At 41.0% G+C, this 17,976-nt stretch overlaps 1 protein-coding gene across 1 annotated transcript in view; it reads left to right on the forward strand.

Annotated features, from left to right (window-relative positions):
• The first annotated feature begins 13,350 nt into the window (after positions 1-13,350).
• The window catches only part of LOC117512570 (membrane-associated guanylate kinase, WW and PDZ domain-containing protein 1-like), a 358,699-nt gene continuing 354,073 nt past the window's right edge, over positions 13,351-17,976 (forward strand). Inside the window, exon 1 of the mRNA XM_034172699.1 lies at positions 13,351-13,929. Within this exon, the coding sequence (XP_034028590.1) occupies positions 13,632-13,929 (298 nt within the window). The 5' untranslated portion in view covers positions 13,351-13,631. The remainder of the gene's footprint in view (positions 13,930-17,976) is intronic.

The raw sequence follows: 17,976 nt of genomic DNA on the forward strand, positions 1-17,976 counted from the left end.
TGGGCCGAAGTGAAGGCATCGCTTTTCCCAGCACTTGCACTGTACAGGACTGACTGTCTCTCCACGGTCAGTACGTCCGTCCTAACATATCTCATGGCATGTCATGAATGATTCAGCATCAATATATATATATAATTTTTGTAATGGGAGCACAAATTTATTTTAATACATTCCGTGACGGCTGCACGAAATTAAAAGTAATGCGGGGGTTATGGTTAAGGTTAGGGTTAGTAATAGTAAGTTAAAAAAAGTATCATGAAAATTTGAATCATATCGTGATGGGAGCACGAAATAAACTCATGAGACTGGGTTGGTTATGTCTCATGAGCCGCTGGTCATACGTACCTAATTTTGGTGTCGAATTATTTGCAAGTATCTGTAACAAGCCCAAAGCATAACCATAGTAACAACAAAATTCACTGACTACTCAGATCTTACTGAAGCTACAGAGCAGAACTTGCTCTTAAATTACTCACCAACACCAAGTTTGCGTTTGCTCTAGTTCCTTTTGTCAGTACCAGCGTAAGAGCTCAGACAGCAAAAATGCAGTTGAATGGGTCCGAGTCCATCCCAGCCAGCTTGTGTTGACAATATTCAAAAATAATAACTGTTCATGTAATTTCCTTTTTTTTTTTTTTTTTTTTAAAGCACTTAATGGGGATAAGCTCATCTAATCAATTTGATGCATCCAATAAAATAAAACAAAACAAAAAAACAATAACAAAAACAGCTTTGTTCTGCATATATAATATCCCACAGACAAGTCTGTCACCTGCTGGATAGTTTGTGGTTGGATGGATTGCAGAAAATTCTGAAACGATGTTTTTCATTCTACTTGTTGTTTGGCTGCATTTGGCTATGCGTTCTGCCACCAGCGCATACCATCATGTCAACATTAGCCAACAATTGAAGCTAGCAGCTGTGGGGAGAAACATGATATGGGAAAATACAAGCCAAAATATACAATAGCACGGTAATGTAAAATGTGATTATAATAACGAAATGAATGTGTGGAAGAGGCTGTTGCCCAACCTTTTCATCTGTACTGGAAATTAGTGATGCAAACTCAAAACACTCAGAAACATTTCGTATCAAAATGAAAATATGCTGAATGCTGGCTTCCGTTGGATGGTACAAATTCAAATTGTGAATTTCATTATTAAAGGCTACCATCTGCACAGGTTCACTTAGGGCCCCTTCACACATAGCATGACGAAGTACAAATCAAGGCGAATCACGGCAGAACAGCTCGTATGAGCAAACCACGAAAACGTTGGGGCAACGGACAGGGGTGCATGATGTCGCTGCGATGGTTTTGTGCATGCGGGAGCACAGTGCGAGCAGCTGGATGATGTGGTTACACATCATGCAGCTGCTGTGAAAAAAAAACAGAACTAAAAATAAAAAATACATGCTGCAACGGTTTTGTGCATGCGGGAACACAGTGCGAGCAGCTGCAGCATGTGTAACCACATCGCTCAGCTGCTGTGAAAATAAAAATAAAAATACATGCCACCCACGGGATTCAAACCTCCACTTTGCAAAAGCTCTGACTGCCAGCCAGCAACTCTACCACTGAGCCACCATTGCTGTCCTATAAAAGGTGCAGGAAAATGCCTGATATCAAGAAGGACATGGATGTATTAAAGAAGAAATAAAACCACACACCATATAAAAACACCACATTTTATTGAATCCCTTTCATCAAGCGGGCAATACAAATATGATCCATCTGTTCCTTTGTAGATGACCTATGGTCACAGACGTATAGTCATGAAATGACATGAATGAGAAGCAGGGCACTCTCATCATGTCCACATCTGCTGGCAGTGTGTCCAGCTGGCCCCGCATGCATGTCTTGTGGATGGCATGCTGCGGGACAGACATTGCGTCATGTGGAATACAGCTCACACGGTGACATGACCGTCAGATCGTCCGCTGCGTGTTATAACCTGATGGTCCGTTTCACCTGGGGTAGCCTGTCGCTCGCTGCAGCCCATTGCAACAGTGATATATGTTTTTATGTATGTCCACATGATGTCAGCAAGCAGACACACGTGCATCACAGTGGACAGTTATTAGTTCATTCACAGTTATTAGACAGTTATTAGTTCACGAGCGGAACTCCGCTCCTCTTTCCATGAAAAAACTCCTGTAACAGTGGAATGTGCCGTTCATTTCTAAACTGAACGCTGTCTTGATCCGGTATGTCGTCTGACTAGCACAGGAATTGCGGAAGACGTGGACATCAGCAGTTTTTCGGCACATTGAGACAGACGTGCGGAGGAGTTCCGCACGTCACGGTGGAGCCGCATGATGCAAAGCAACGCCGTGATGAAGCCTCACAGGACATGTTGGGGCATGTCCAGCTCATGCTCAATTTGTCGGATAATCACACGACTGAAAAGCAACCGGAAGCCGCCTGAAAGCCATCTGAAAGCCGTCCTGTGAGACCAACACGGAGGTGGTTTTGTGCCACATCATGAAGCTCTGTGGTGCGTCCCTCCACTTTTCTTTCCATGAAAAAAAACTCCTGTAACAGTGGAATGTGCGAAAAAGTGCTGATGTCCACGCCTTCTGCCTTTTTGTGAAAGTCAGACGACATCCCGGATCAACAAAGCCTTCACATTGGAAATGATCTGGTTGTTTCAGCGGGGTTTGAGCCTGTCGATTGGCGCTCGGAGCGCGGCGCGCTCTCAGCAGTTGTGGGCAGTCTTTAAACCATCTGGATCACTCCTTAATCTGTGTAATTCCCATAAAATCGTCCCTGAAAGCCATATTAATTTTCCGAACGGTGTCCACCTGGAGGTCTCTCACAGTTTCTGGAAAAAAATTGATGCAGCAAAGCTCCAAATCGTTCAGACGTTTATTCACAATAAAAAAATGACGAGAGGGTGGACCAGTGCTCACACAAAGCCTGCTCACAGGTGAATGACGCAACCGACAGGCGTGAAAAAACTCACGCATGCGCACGAAGGTTCAAGCTTGGCTGATGCAATCACACGTGATTCAAATCCATATGGTTTTTGAAAAAAATAAAAAGGTCCGATACTTTTCTAACAGACCTTTATATATATATATATATATATATATATATATATATATATATATATATATATATATATATATATATATATATATATATATTGAGGTGACATACAGCCCAATCTCATGTTTTTTTTTTCGTGCTCCCGTGACAAAGTCAAATTTTCGTGACGGGGCTATTTTTAAGTCACTATTCCTAACCCTACTCCTACCCCCAACCCTAACCTTAACCATAACCTAACCTTACTTAGCTTCCCCCCACCCTAACCATTACCACCCCCGACCTCCCCACTTCACTTTTAATTTTGTGCACCCATCACGGAATGAATTAGAATGAATTTGTGCTGCTGTGATGAAAATGAGGCTCTTTTCGTCACAATATCACAAACCAATAGATTAATGTATATTTCATGCTGCTGAATTGCCGTGAGACCAGGTTGTGACAAAACAGCAAACCCAAATTTCTGTTTGCTAAACAGTAAATAGTACCTTCGACTTCCCCCTTGTGTCCACTCAGGGTTGCCACAACAGATTCAGAGTGGATCTGCACATTGATTTGGCACAGGTTTTATGCCAGATCCCCTTCCTGATACAACTCCACATTACATGGACAGGATGTGGCTTTGAACTGGGAAGTGTCTGCTTTGGAAACAAGTGACACTGCCCCTGCCCTTCTATTTGCTAATTTTTTCCCCCCCCAAAATCCCAGATGATATTAATCTCTCTGTATATCTCAGGAGCCATTGAGGATAGAGAGGGATACTTTGGTTGTACATTACTCAGGGACACAATGTTTCTCTTTGAGATTGAACCTTTTTAATGTATTTTTGATGATATGATGTAGGGAGGTGAGGGTCTAGTGGTTAAGCGTTGGGCTTGAGACTAGAGGATCCTTGGTTCAAATCCCAGCCAGACCAGAAAATCACTAAGGGCCCTTGGGCAAGGTCCTACATCTCCAAGGTGCTCCCGCTGTGTAGTGAACGCCTTGTATAGCAGCACCCTGACATCGGTGTGTGAGTGTGTTTGTGTGAATTGGTGAATGTGAGTCATAATTGTAAAGCGCTTTGAGCATCTGATGCAGATGGAAAAGCGCTATAGAAATGCAGTTCATTTATGCACTATTAATGTATCCCACTAGTGAAAGAAGTAATTCCTATATAAGCCCAGTGACAATTGTCTTTATCCCTGAATTATGTAGCATGAGACTCTACCTCTTCCCCAGTTACAGCATCAGTCCACTGTAGGTTACTTCCCCAGCCAAGGCTGGTACCCATGTACAGCTGGGTGAACTGGGACGATACAGATGAAATACCTTATCCAAGGACACTAACAGGCTGTGTGACCAGGAATGTATTTATCTCAGTAGCAGGTTAATAAAACTGTTCCACTGTAGAGATTAACTTATGCAACCGGCTAGACAGTGGTGGTTGTGCCTTTAATAGTCTTGCATTGTACAGGGGCGAAAATAGCAAATAGAAATACATTTGCAATTAAAAAAAATTAGTGATGTGAGTGAATCACATCACCAGATCAGTTCTATCACACAAACACCTCTATGCTCTCTCTTATTCTTTTTTCCAAGTTGCCATAACAGATCAATACAGTGTTTGACTTGCTGGTTAATATTTAATTGCTCTGTATTGATTGTGGACTGATGTCATGAATGGACAACAAGTAACAGTGTCTGGACACCACACCTAGGCTTAGGAAATGAAGCAAACTCACATACAAGTTCATTTTAAACTACATGTAACTTCAAAACCGCATTTATGTTCAAAGAGAGAAGGAAGAAGTGTCTGCTTTGGCTACAAAGATTTTTCTTGTATTTACCTACACCACCAAAAGTGAAGGGAGGTTGCAGTTTTATGCCTGTTTGTCTGTCTTCCAGTTATCAGTTGGAAACCAAGCACCAAAAAGCAATGACAAATTATGCATAGCAGAGATAACAAATATTCTGTGAAAATTATCTGAAAAAGAATTTAGTAATCGAAAAAGTTGGAAAAAAAAAACAACGACCTGACACCACCAAAAAAAAAAAAAACTTTGATTCAAGTGCATTAATTAAATATATAAACTCCTGACATTTGATCACATTTAATGTAGCTTATGAAAAGTCACTTCTAACAGGACTATGACTATGAAAACTTTTTTCCAAAGTAAAATTTTGTGGAATTGGAAACTAGTGTTGGTGGAGATTTAAATGCTCTGTGAGTGCTGTGCTCATTGTGGGTGTTGTGAGTAAAATTTTGAGGCAAAAAAATTAATGTACTCCATTTTGGAATCAGGCTGTAAAGCCTCGGCCCCACAGAATAATAAACCATGAATAATGAGCCACGCATGGGTGCGTCAGCGATTATTTAAGGAATGACCCATGTTTTAAGTATTACGTATCCACTACTAAGGTGTCTCTCTGTACGTCACGTACCAGCCACGACCGACCTGTCATTTGAACCCCGTCCAGCCTCGAATGGCTCGTTTCGCTGCATATCATCCACGTCAAGCCACATATGATCCATGTAGCATCATGCAATGCAACGTTGATCCAAACCTCCAGCCCTCCCACACTTGGTCCCTTTAAAGTGTGGGTTTTCAATTCACCGCATCCATTCAAGATGTTGTCACATTTTTAAACACAGTCCAAAAGAAGATGCTGCACTGAGTGAGTGTGCGGCCCTGTGCCAAGGGATACAAATTCTGACGGGGAAAACTACTTTGGCACAACACCGGTTGGTGTTCGCATCTGTGCACCAGGCTGCTGTTCACCTGTGTTCTATAGAGGCATTAAATGCAGCAGTTCTGCGTGTTCACCCAGCTCTCTGTGACCACAAAAAAAAAGACACCACAATGAGGTGGCCGCTTTAATTATATACACCCGCTGCCACAACTGTGTGGATGACCCCCCCCCCCCCAAAAAAACAAACACAAAACAACAACAACAATAACAACAACAAAAAAAACCCCATCCATAATCAAACCAGCTGGAACAGAACCACGGATTCCTGGACAGTCGCCTCTGCGCTTCTCGCTGGCTTTATTTCTTGACACCGTGATCCAACTTTTAACTTTGTGTTCATGCATTAATGTCTGCAAAATCACTCTTTTGTGCGCTGGTGTTCTGTGTTCTTGGACAGTCGCCTCTGTGCTTCTTCTCATTGGCTTTATTTCTTCTGGCTTACGGTCATTTTGACACCGTGATCCAACTTTTAACTTTGTGTTCATGCATTAATGTCTGCAAAATCACTCTTTTGTGCGCTGGTGTTCTGCGTTCCTGGACAGTCGCCTCTGTGCTTCTTCTCGTTGGCTTTATTTCTTCTGCGGCTTTAAACACACAGTCGTTTTGGCACCGTGATCCCACTTTTAACATTGTGTTTGTCCATTACTGACTGCAAAATCACTCTTTTGCGAGCTGGTAAGTAAGTCGCTTCGGCTTCTCCCTTGTTTGCACTTGGGGTCGCCACAGCAAATCCAAGGTGGATCTGCATGTTGAATTGGCACAGGTTTTACGCCGGACGCCCTTTGTGACGCAACTGTACAAGAAAACTGGACTCACAATACACAAAGAAATGTACAATGACCACATCACTCTCTACAAGGACACTATTTCCTCAGCTAAAACATCCTACTACTCTGGCCTCATCCACTCCAACCTCCGTAACGCCAGGATTCTATTCTCCCTTCTCTCCAACCTAACCAAACCCCCAGACTCCCTCCCCAACCACCCTGATTTCTGTAATTCACTTATGTCTATCTTCATCTCCAAGGTCACCTCTATTCACCAACTCCTGATGACCGGAGCTGCATCGTCTGGAGTGGACACCTCTCTTTCATTACTAAGCCCTATCACATCATTTTCTAGGTTTACCCTCCCTTCTGTCCAAGCCATTTCTGATCTAATTCTCAAATCTAAAAGCGCTACCTGTCCCCTTGACCCACTCCCTACTGCTCTTGTCGAATCTTGTCTTTCCTCACTCGCCCCCCTCATCACTAACATTGTTCACTCCTCTCTGTCCTCTGGAACTGTCCCCTCATCATTCAAAACTGCATCAATAACTCCCATTCTGAAAAAACCTGGCTTGGACCCTAATAACTTTAGCAACCTCTGCCCAATTTCCAATCTCCCCTTCGTCTCTAAAATTCTTGAAATAATTGTCGCCTCTCAACTCCACTCCCATCTCACAACTAACAATATCTATGAGCAATTTCAATCTGGTTTTCGCCCTCTCCACAGCACTGAAACTGCACTTCTGGAAATCACCATTGACCTTCTCATAGCTTCTGACTCTGGCTTTCTCTCCATCCTCATCCTCCTTGATCTTACAGCAGCTTTTGACACCATCTCCCATAGCATTCTCCTCCACAGACTCCAGTCTATTGGCATCTCTAACACTCCTCTCTCCTGGTTCACTTCCTATCTCTCCAACCGTACTCAGTTTGTTCAGCTCAAATCTCACAAATCTATCCCTTTCCCTGTTTCTGCCAGTGTGCCTCAGGACTCTGTCCTGAGGCCCCTTCTCTTTATTATCTACATTCTCCCTCTTGGTTCCATCCTCTGTAAATACAATACTCACTTCCACTGTTACGGCGATGACACCCAGCTCTACCTTTCTACTACTCCTTCTTCATCACTTTCTCCTCCCTCCCTCACCCTCTGTTTACAGGAACTCAACACCTGGTTCTCCAACTTTCTCAAACTCAATAGTTCCAAAACTGAAGTCCTCCTTGTAGGCACGTTCTCTACTATCTCCAAATCCAACAGGTTTCCTATCTCTATCAATGACTCCACTGTCCTCCCTTCCCCTCAGGTCAAGAGTCTGGGCGTCATCCTCGACAGCAACCTTTCCTTTCACTCCCACATCAATAACATCACCTGCTCTGCCTACTTCCACCTCCGCAATATCGCTCGTCTCCGTCCTTCCCTCACTCCTTACACCACTGCCATCCTCATCCACAGTCTTGTCACTTCCCGGATCGACTACTGCAACTCTCTTCTCTTTGGCCTCCCCAACAAATCCCTCCAGAAACTGTAGCTCCTTCAAAACTGCATCACGGATCATCACCAGGACACCCACCATTCACCATATCACTCCCATTCTCCAACAACTCCACTGGCTCCCAATAAAACAACGGATTATTTTCAAAATTCTCATCACCACTTACAAAGCTATCCATGACCTTGCTCCACAATACATTTCCGACCTCCTTCACATAGTTACTCCCTCTCGCTCTCTATGCTCATCCTCCTCTCTCCAGCTCACTCTCCCCCCCTCCCGTCTCGTTACCATGGGGGGAAGAGCCTTCAGCCGCTCTGCTCCCCAACTCTGGAATTCACTCCCACCTGACCTCCGCAACACTGATTCCCTTCCCCTCTTCAAATCCAGACTCAAAACTCACCTGTTCAGACAATCCTATACAGCATGACCATACATATCTCACGACCACACGCTCCTCATGATTGCTCATGCCACCCGACCACTTACACCACATGACCACACACATGACTACACACACCACATGATCTCACCTACCGCAACTCTACAGCCTCCAGTTTTATATATGCTTCTCTGTTTTTTTTTTTTATTTGTCCTGTACAGTGTCCTTGGGTGTTTTAAAAGGTGCTTTTAAATAAAATGGATTATTATTATTAACTCCACATTACACAGGGGTGGGATTTGAACCCAGAGCCTTCTGAACTGAAACCAAGCACATTAACCACTTGGCCGCGTAAATGCTCATCTTGAGCGCGAGTCATTGCACCAGTGTGCACACACAGCGGAGCTCATCTGATCCATTAACAAGATGTTAAATCTATCATAAACATACATTACAGCTGCTTATATAGAAGGAATATACATGCAACTGTTTTACCAAGCTATTAAAATAAAAACATTACAAATACTTACCTTCTAAGCTGTTCCAAATACATTCTCCAGGAGAGAGGGAAAACAGTCCTCTACAATTCCAGAAGTGATTAGAGGTGTTTTCAACTACCAAGCTTGGACAGAAAATGATTAATCCACTACAAAATAATTACACAGTGTGGCACACAGCAGGTGGAATTGTAGCACGCAAAGAGGGCATAGCCAAAATAACCTCGTAGCCGCCAGGTACTCCGATAATGGGCTTTTAACAGCCTCGTCCTCACCACAAACATGCCTTTAAATCGTTGTTTGTCCTCCTAGTACCTCATACAGAAACTGCCCCACGCTGGTGTTGCTAAATTTTGAACTTCTTGAAATTAGCGCCATGCTCAGAGATGAGCCTCGTTAGCCGAATATTCTGCCTCTGAGAGCCTCTATTCTCCCACGATTGTTGAACACCTCCTCTCATACAAAAAAAAAATAATAATAATTTGCGTGGCTCATTAATTACTGTTCATTATTTGGTGGAACCAGGGCTGACCATAACAAAATGTGGAAAAAGTGAAGTGCTGTGAATGCTTTCTGGATGCACTGTATTATTATTATCCAGGTCACTGCTCTCACAGCCTGTACTTCATGTGAAGAGGCAGGAAAGACCGGCAGCCTGATTCCCCTGCAGCCTGAAGAGGCATGTGTTTCTCACCTGATGATTCCAGCAGACAGATATGAGCCTTGCTGTAGATAATGTCACTGTCAGACACTGACAGCTTCCTTTCTCTGTCTAAAGTAAAAAAAAAACAAAAAAAAAAATCCATTTAGCTCCTTTAGGTTTTGCGTTACCTGCACTCCAAAATTACAGTTTAACTTTAGCTTCTCCTTTTAATCTATGAGCCTGAAGCCAATTTTGACCTAATTGGTATCACTTAAGGGAACACTTACAATCCAACCTCAATATAACATGAACTATAAAAAAAAATGTAAGATAGCCATCTTAGAGCTGTAGCTATAACCAAGTAGGGGTCAATGAAGGATTTACACAGGAGTCAAGATTAAAAAAAAAAATGGTTCAATCAATGAAAAGTATGTCACATTATTTGTCTGATCATAAAGATTCCTAAAGGTATAGTTTGGAATATCTATGAATAAATTTTATGGAATTATAAATCATAAATGATGACAAAGGTCGACATCAGTTTGTAGATGGGTTAAAAGTTAAAGGTACTACAATTTTGGTCAATGTAATGCAAATTATTGACTGAGCTAATGAGATTAATGAAAGGAATAGTTTTGACTGTCAGCTGCTTTGCTAACATCCATTAGATTCTATGGCATATGTTACCCTGTAACGTGATAACTGACCGTAACAGATGGCACAAAGTATTCCTTTCTAAAACCGTATTTATTCTTCAAAGCTGATCACTCACTCACTCACTCACTCATCTTCAGCTGCTTCCTCCAATTAAGGGTCACAGGGGGATGGAGCCTATCCCAGCAGTCATAGGGTGAGAGATGGAGTACACCCTGGACAGGACACCAGTCTGTCACGTGGCCACATATAGACAAACACATTCACACCCGCACACACACCTATGAACAATTTAAAGTTTTCAAATCAACATGCATGTCTCTGGATGTGGGAGGAAGCTGGAGCATCCGGAGGGAACTCACACAAACACGGGGAGAACATGCAAACTCCACACAGAAAGACCACAAGTGGGAATTGAGCCCATGACCTTCTTGCTGTGAGGCAACAGTGCTAACCACTAAGCCACTGTGCTGCCATATTCCACCTTTTCTACACATATAAAGTGAAATTTTTCAAGCATTATTTTTTCTTTTTAATAATTATTGGCTACAGCTAAAAAAAAAGAGTAGAAAATTAGAATTAGAATATCATAAGATTCATTAAGAAAAGGATTTATAATGGAGAAATATTGAACTTCTGAAAAATATGTTTGTCTACAACCTTGATACGTGGTCAGGGCTCCTTTTGAATGAATGGCATGCAGGCAATCATCCTGTGGCATTGCTGAGGTGTTATGGAAGCCCACGTTGGTAGTGGCCTTCAGCTTTTCTGTATTGTTGGGTCTGCTGTCACTAATCTTCTGCTTGACAATGTCCCATACATGTACAGTAATACCCTGGACAGCACAGCAGTTACTAGTAGTTTTGGCACTGTGGTTAGGTGTCAAGTCCTGTTGGAAAAGGAAATCATCTCCATAAAGCTTATCAGCAGGTGGAAGCATGAAGTGCTCTAAAATTTCCTGGTAGATGCTGGGTTCACTTTGGACAGTGGATCAACACCAGCAGATGATGTTACCCAAAATCATCACTGACTGTGAAAACTTCACACTGGATTTCAACCAACTTTGATTCTGTGCCTCTAAACTGTTCCTCCAGACCCTGGGACCTTGATTTCCAAATGAAATTCAAAATTTACTTTCACTTGAACTGAGGACTTTGGACCATTGAGCAACAGTCCAGTTCATTTTTGTCCTTAACTCAGATAAGATGCCCACCGCGACCCTTGATTGGACTAAGCAGTTGAAGATGAGTGTGTGTGTTTAGATATTTATGGAGTATGTTCATGTCCGACTTGTTTTTTATAATTGTATTTTTGCGCTTCCTGGTTTGTAATGAAAATATGTGTAACGGACCGATTGTCATGGTAACTGGTCCGGATATGGGAAAATATCCAACCGGTAATCAGCCAATCAGAGCGCGCGTAGCGTCGCAGCCATATAACAAGCTGTAATACAGCAGCCATACGTTTCAGCAAGGATCTTCTGTAGCTTACCCTCCTTGTGGAGGGTGTCAGTGAGAGTCTTCTGGACAAGTGTCAACTCAGCAGTCTTCCCTATGATTGTGGTTGTGTGTATTGAACCAGACAGAGGTTCATGGTAAGTATACTGTATAAACAGTGAGCTACTCAAACATTTAAAATTAATGAATAACTCATTCATTCATTTTCACCTGCTTATCCAGTTCATGGTGGCAGCACACCAAGTAGCTCACCCACACTTCCCTATCATCGGCCAAGTCCTGTAACTCTTCCCAGGGGCTCAGTGTTGCCACAGTTACTTTGTTGTCGCCAGCTGCTGAATGCAAATAGTAGAGTAACTAGTAATCTAACTTACGTGCTTTTAAAACTGAGTCAATCAGTAAAGTAATAAGCAGTGTTGGCAAAGTAACTTTGGAAAGTACTTAATGAGTTACTTTATACAGTTACATTTTGCAGTTACTTTATACAGTTACTTCATTAGGAGCTGCGGACAACTTGTCGGCAGCTGAATGTAATTAATAAGATAACTCATAATCTAATTTGGTTATTTTTAAGTTTTAGTACTCAGAAAAGTAACTATTACTTTGCTGATGAGTTACTTTGCTGATTGCGCAATCTTAAAAGTAACCAAGTTAGATTACTAGTTACCTTATTAGTTACATTACTTATTAGTTGCAAGTTTTTGGCAGATTCTAATAAAGTAATTGCATAAAGCTGGTAATGAAGTAACTGCATAAAGTAACTGTATAAAGTAACTAAAAAAGTAACTAAAAAACTAACTTGTCAAAGTTACTTTCACAACACTGGTAATAAGTTACTTTTTCAAGGAGTAAAATTGGATTACTTTTTCAATGTAACTGTAAATGGTAAATGGACTGCATTTATATAGCACTTTTCCATCTGCACGGGACGCTCAAAGCACTTTACAATAATGCCTCACATTCACCCTGATGTCAGGGTGCTGCCATACAAGGTGCTCACTACACACCGGGAGCAATAGGGAATTAAAGACCTTGCCCAAGAGCCCTTAGTGATTTTCCAGTCAGGCTGGGATTTGAACCCAGGATCTTCTGGTCTCAAGCACAACACCTTAACCACTGGCCCATCACCTCCCTTGTGGCCACACTGTGGGGGATCCCGAGGTGTTCCCAAGCCAGCTGGGAGATAGTTACTCAAACATAAAACAAAATATTCTATAATATTTTGTTTTATGTTATTTTTTACTGTTATTTGGAACCATAGGCTGTAATTATCAAAATTAAAATGAACAAAAAAGGCATGAAACATTTTAGTTTATATGTATTGAGAATATATAAAATTTTAACAATCTGAAATACCTGACAAAGAATACTAAACTTTTGCAAAGTATTCAAATTTTTTTAGATGCGCACGTCTTGTGTAAATGTCCAGTATGGCCCTTTAAAGTGTCTGCTGAGTGGAGTAGCCCCCCAACACACACACACACACACACACACACACACACACACACACACACACACACACACACACACACACACACACACACACACACACACACACACACACACACACACACACACTCACTTTGAGTAGTATTTGAGCGCATGCGCTTCTCTCCAACACTTCTCCATCCCGGCGACAGCACAAACCATTTGAAGTTGTTACCTGCTTCAGGTGACAGTGCGCGTGTACAGCTTCAGAGTTCTCGGGATCTGTGCGCGTTCTCCTCCTGTGAAGTAGTGGAACAGATCAAACGAGGATAAATTGTGGATTTGTCAAACGGGACGCTCAGGATGCGGAAACAACAACAACAGTCTGGATTTTAACAAAGTGGATATTTTTTACGCGCGCCAGGAGAAACATGAGGAGGTTCAGGAGAAAAAGAAAATGTTTCCACTTGGAGTGACATCCAAACACCCTAAAGTTTGAAGTCTTTTGGGACAATCGGTGTGGAATTAACGGTCATTATGTCAAAAGTCATCCAGAGGAAGAACCACTGGATCACCAAAGTGAACGAGTGCGCGCTTCTGCGGGACGCCTGCGGGAAGCTGCACGTGGAACTGCGCGGCGGAGCCGAGAATGGAGAATTTCCCTACATTGGACAAGTCCAAGAGGATGCTGTGCTTTACCAGGAGGGTCAGATCTGTGAAGGAGAGCTACTCCTGGAAGTGGAGGGTCTGTCCGTGTCTGGATTACCGCTATATGACATTTTATCTGTGATTAACAGCTGCCAAGGCGCCGTCAGGCTCAAAACTGTGCGTCAAGGTAAGCGAGACGCGCAGAAATGCGCTTAAACGCACACACGGACAGGGAGGAGAAATCCCAGAGGACTTTGTTTTTTAATTGCCATATGGCACAGCAGCAGGAGCGCATAACTAAATGAATTATTTGTGCGCTCTTGTAGCTGCAGCAACTTACAGGTTTCACTGATGAAGTTTTTCTGCTTCATGAGTTTAGTATGAAACCACTGCTCCGGTTTTATTGAAACAGTTTGACATCATAGACACCATGAACTCATCCCATCTGCTCAAAGTGATGTTCATCAGTTAAATCACCTGGTGGAGTTGGTGGTTACAAGGAAAACCTGCACCCTCTTCGCCCTTTCTGGAAGCAGTTTGACACCTATGAGTTACACTCACACAATCAAATCAAATATGCAATATTAATGTCATGAACTAATACGTTTTTTATGGCATTGCAGGCATGTCATTTTTACACCCAGTTTGGATCATCACACTGAAAAATAAAATTGGATTGTTTCCTCAATAAAAAAAAAAAATGGTTTCAGTTGGTAACACAAATTAATTAAGTTGATCTAAATGAAGTCAAAGCAGAATTCTTGAGAAATTTAAATAAACTGCTTAAACTGGTAGCATAAAAATGAGTTAAGTTAATCCAAATAAAGGTAAAGCAGCCTAAAGCAACTAAAATGCTTTAACAGGAACACAGTTTAGCTGGTCAAAATGTCAAGAAGATTTGTTGCACCAACCTAAATAACTTGCTTATACTAGTAGTATAATGGTAAATTAAGTTTATCCAAGTTATGCAGTGGCATAGAGATGACTTATTTTAAAGGTATATAGGCATCTGATTTTTTAAATGAAACTGACAAAATTTACTTTTTATTGAAATGCAGTTTTAAAAAAAAACAAAGCACCTTTATTTCTATATGATGAGTTTGCTCTGTGAGACTTGGCAGGCCTCAAGGAGAGAGTACATGCACAAGGGTCAGTGTTCATGCTGATTTCAAAGGAAACTGGAAAGTCAGAATTTCTCACTTTCAATTACAACCCCTGGCAAAAATGATGGAATCACCAGCCTCTGCGGATGTTCATTCAGTTGTTTAATTTTGTAGAAAAAAGCAGATCACAGACATGACACAAAACTAATTTCAAATGGCAACTTTCTGGCTTTAAGAAACACTATAAGAAATCAGGAAAAAAAATTGTGGCAGTCAGTAACGGTTACTTTTTTAGACCAAGCAGAGGGAAAAAAATATGGAATCACTCAATTCTGAGGAAAAATTATGGAATCACCCTGTAAATTTTCATCCCCAAAACTAACACCTGCATCAAATCAGATCTGCTCATTAGTCTGCATCTAAAAAAGGAGTGATCACACCTTGGAGAGCTGTTGCACCAAGTGGACTGACATGAATCATGGCTCCAACACGAGAGATGTCACTTGAAACAAAGCAGAGGATTATCAAACTCTTAAAAGAGGGTAAATCATCATGCAATGTTGCAAAAGATGTTGGTTGTTCACAGTCAGCTGTGTCTAAACTCTGAACCAAATACAAACAACATGGGAAGGTTGTTAAAGGCAAACATACTGGTAGACCAAGGAAGACATCAAAGCGTCAAGACAGAAAACTTAAAGCAATATGTCTCAAAAATCAAAAATGCACAATAAAACAAATGAGGAACGAATGGGAGGAAACTGGAGTCAACGTCTGTGACCGAACTGTAAGAAACCGCCTAAAGGAAATGGGATTTACATACAGAAAGCTAAACGAACGCCATCATTAACACCTAAACAGAAAAAAACAAGGTCACAATGGGCTAAGGAAAAGCAATCGTGGACTGTGGATGACTGGATGAAAGTCATATTCAGTGATGAATCTCGAATCTGCACTGGGCAAGGTGATGATGCTGGAACTTTTGTTTGGTGCCATTCTAATGAGATTTATAAAGATGACTGCCCGAAGAGAACATGTAAATTTCCACAGTCATTGATGATATGGGGCTGCATGTCAGGTAAAGGCACTGGGGAGATGGCTGTCATTACATCATTAATAAATGCACAAGTTTACGTTGATATTTTGGACACTTTTCTTATCCCATCAATTGAAAGGATGTTTTTGGATGATGAAATCATTTTTCAAGATGATAATGCATCTTGCCATAGAGCAAAAACTGTGAAAAGATTCCTTGCAAAAAGACACATAGGGTCAATGTCATGGCCTGCAAATAGTCCAGATCTTAATCCAATTGAAAATCTTTGGTGGAAGTTGAAGAAAATGGTCCATGACAAGGCTCCAACCTGCAAAGCTGATCTGGCAACAGCAATCAGAGAAAGTTGGAGCCAGACTGATGAAGAGTACTGTTTGTCACTCATTAAATCCATGCCTCAGAGACTGCAAGCTGTTATAAAAGCCAGAGGTGGTGCAACAAAATACTAGTGATGTGTTGGAGCGTTCTTTTGTTTTTCATGATTCCATAATTTTTTTCCTCAGAATTGAGTGATTCCATATTTTTTTCCCTCTGCTTGGTCTAAAAAAGTAACCGTTACTAACTGCCACAATTTTTTTTTCCTGATTTCTTATAGTGTTTCTTAAAGCCAGAAAGTTGCCATTTGAAATGACTTTAGTTTTGTGTCATGTCTGTGATCTGCTTTTTTTCTACAAAATTAAACAACTGAATGAACATCCTCCGAGGCCAGTGATTCCATAATTTTTGCCAGGGGTGTATAAAAATATTTTGATTTACAAAAAATAAAATAAAAAATAGTTTCCCCACTGTCTTGTTTTGAAAACTAACTAAAAAGCATTATAACTGTAACTAACAATCATATTCACAACTGATACAGCAGACCCATATCAGTGTTGCCAAACCTCTGATCGGCAGATGTCCAGCAAAACTTTTGGAAGAGTTTTGTCCAGATTTTACCAATACCATTAGCTATGTCTATCAATAGCGTTCTGTTTCTATTATTTTTAAATTGTATTTATTTATTTGCACTTGCAGTCACAATTAAAGGTCTGTTGTGTTTTTGTAAGTTTCATCAAGCTATCACTCATACATAGCCCAGCAATGCCCCTAGACCTTTGAATGGCATGCTGCATGTGGTTCAGGAATTTGCTTTATTTTTTCAGAAAAGTCAAACTTTTGTCATTTTGGCAACTGATGTGAATAATTTATTTGAATACTATGAAAGAAAATTATATTGGTGCCAAGAGAAAAACTTTTTACAAGTTAAATTGTTAAAACCTCAAAACATTACAGCTCTTATATGGATCAACTTAATTCATTTGTGTGCTACTAGCTGAAGCAGTGATCTTTTCAGTAATACTAATGTAACTGTATTTACATGATAGGACATATACAAAAGTTGGACCAACCTCAAACTGGTCCAACTGGTAAGAAACACACAAATAAATTAAGTATATCCAAATTAAGTTAAATCAATACCATTTTCTTTCACAAACAAAACATGTTATTTTTATTACCCAAGCCCATCAAATATGGCCATCGGGTATTCGCCCTATTGACGTATCCCATAATCCCTTGCGTGCCAGAGAGTCGCTGCAGTCAAACAACATACAGAGAATCCACATGATGACAATTGTAAATGAATATTATACTACAAAACTGTAATGTTTTATGCTTTTCATCACGTTAATAGAGACTGCTGCATGATACCCTGAAAACTTGCTAAAACAATTATAACAAATAATCCGTGTCTGCTACGTTTAATCTGCGTGGAATTTAATAAACGCAAACCAAATTTCAGACATCTTATATATATATTAGTCTGGAACAAAGAGGACAAACAGTGTTGTAAAGAACAATAATCAAAACGTTAAAGAGCAAACTTCACTTTCCCACAGAACGACATGATCAGGAAGCGAGCGTAGCTCACAGCAGCTCCCATTGAAAGACAGCCTGTGATTCTCGCATGTTTATATAAAACAAACACAATAACAACATCTAAAAACCCCGAGAATATATTCATGAGAGTTTTAGGCACAATATAAAAATAGTTTTATGTTGCGATGTTAATGGTGTTGTCCGTGTGTAGCGGTTAAAGTGC

Source organism: Thalassophryne amazonica, chromosome 6 (assembly GCF_902500255.1).
Source record: "Thalassophryne amazonica chromosome 6, fThaAma1.1, whole genome shotgun sequence".
NCBI lineage: Eukaryota > Metazoa > Chordata > Actinopteri > Batrachoidiformes > Batrachoididae > Thalassophryne > Thalassophryne amazonica.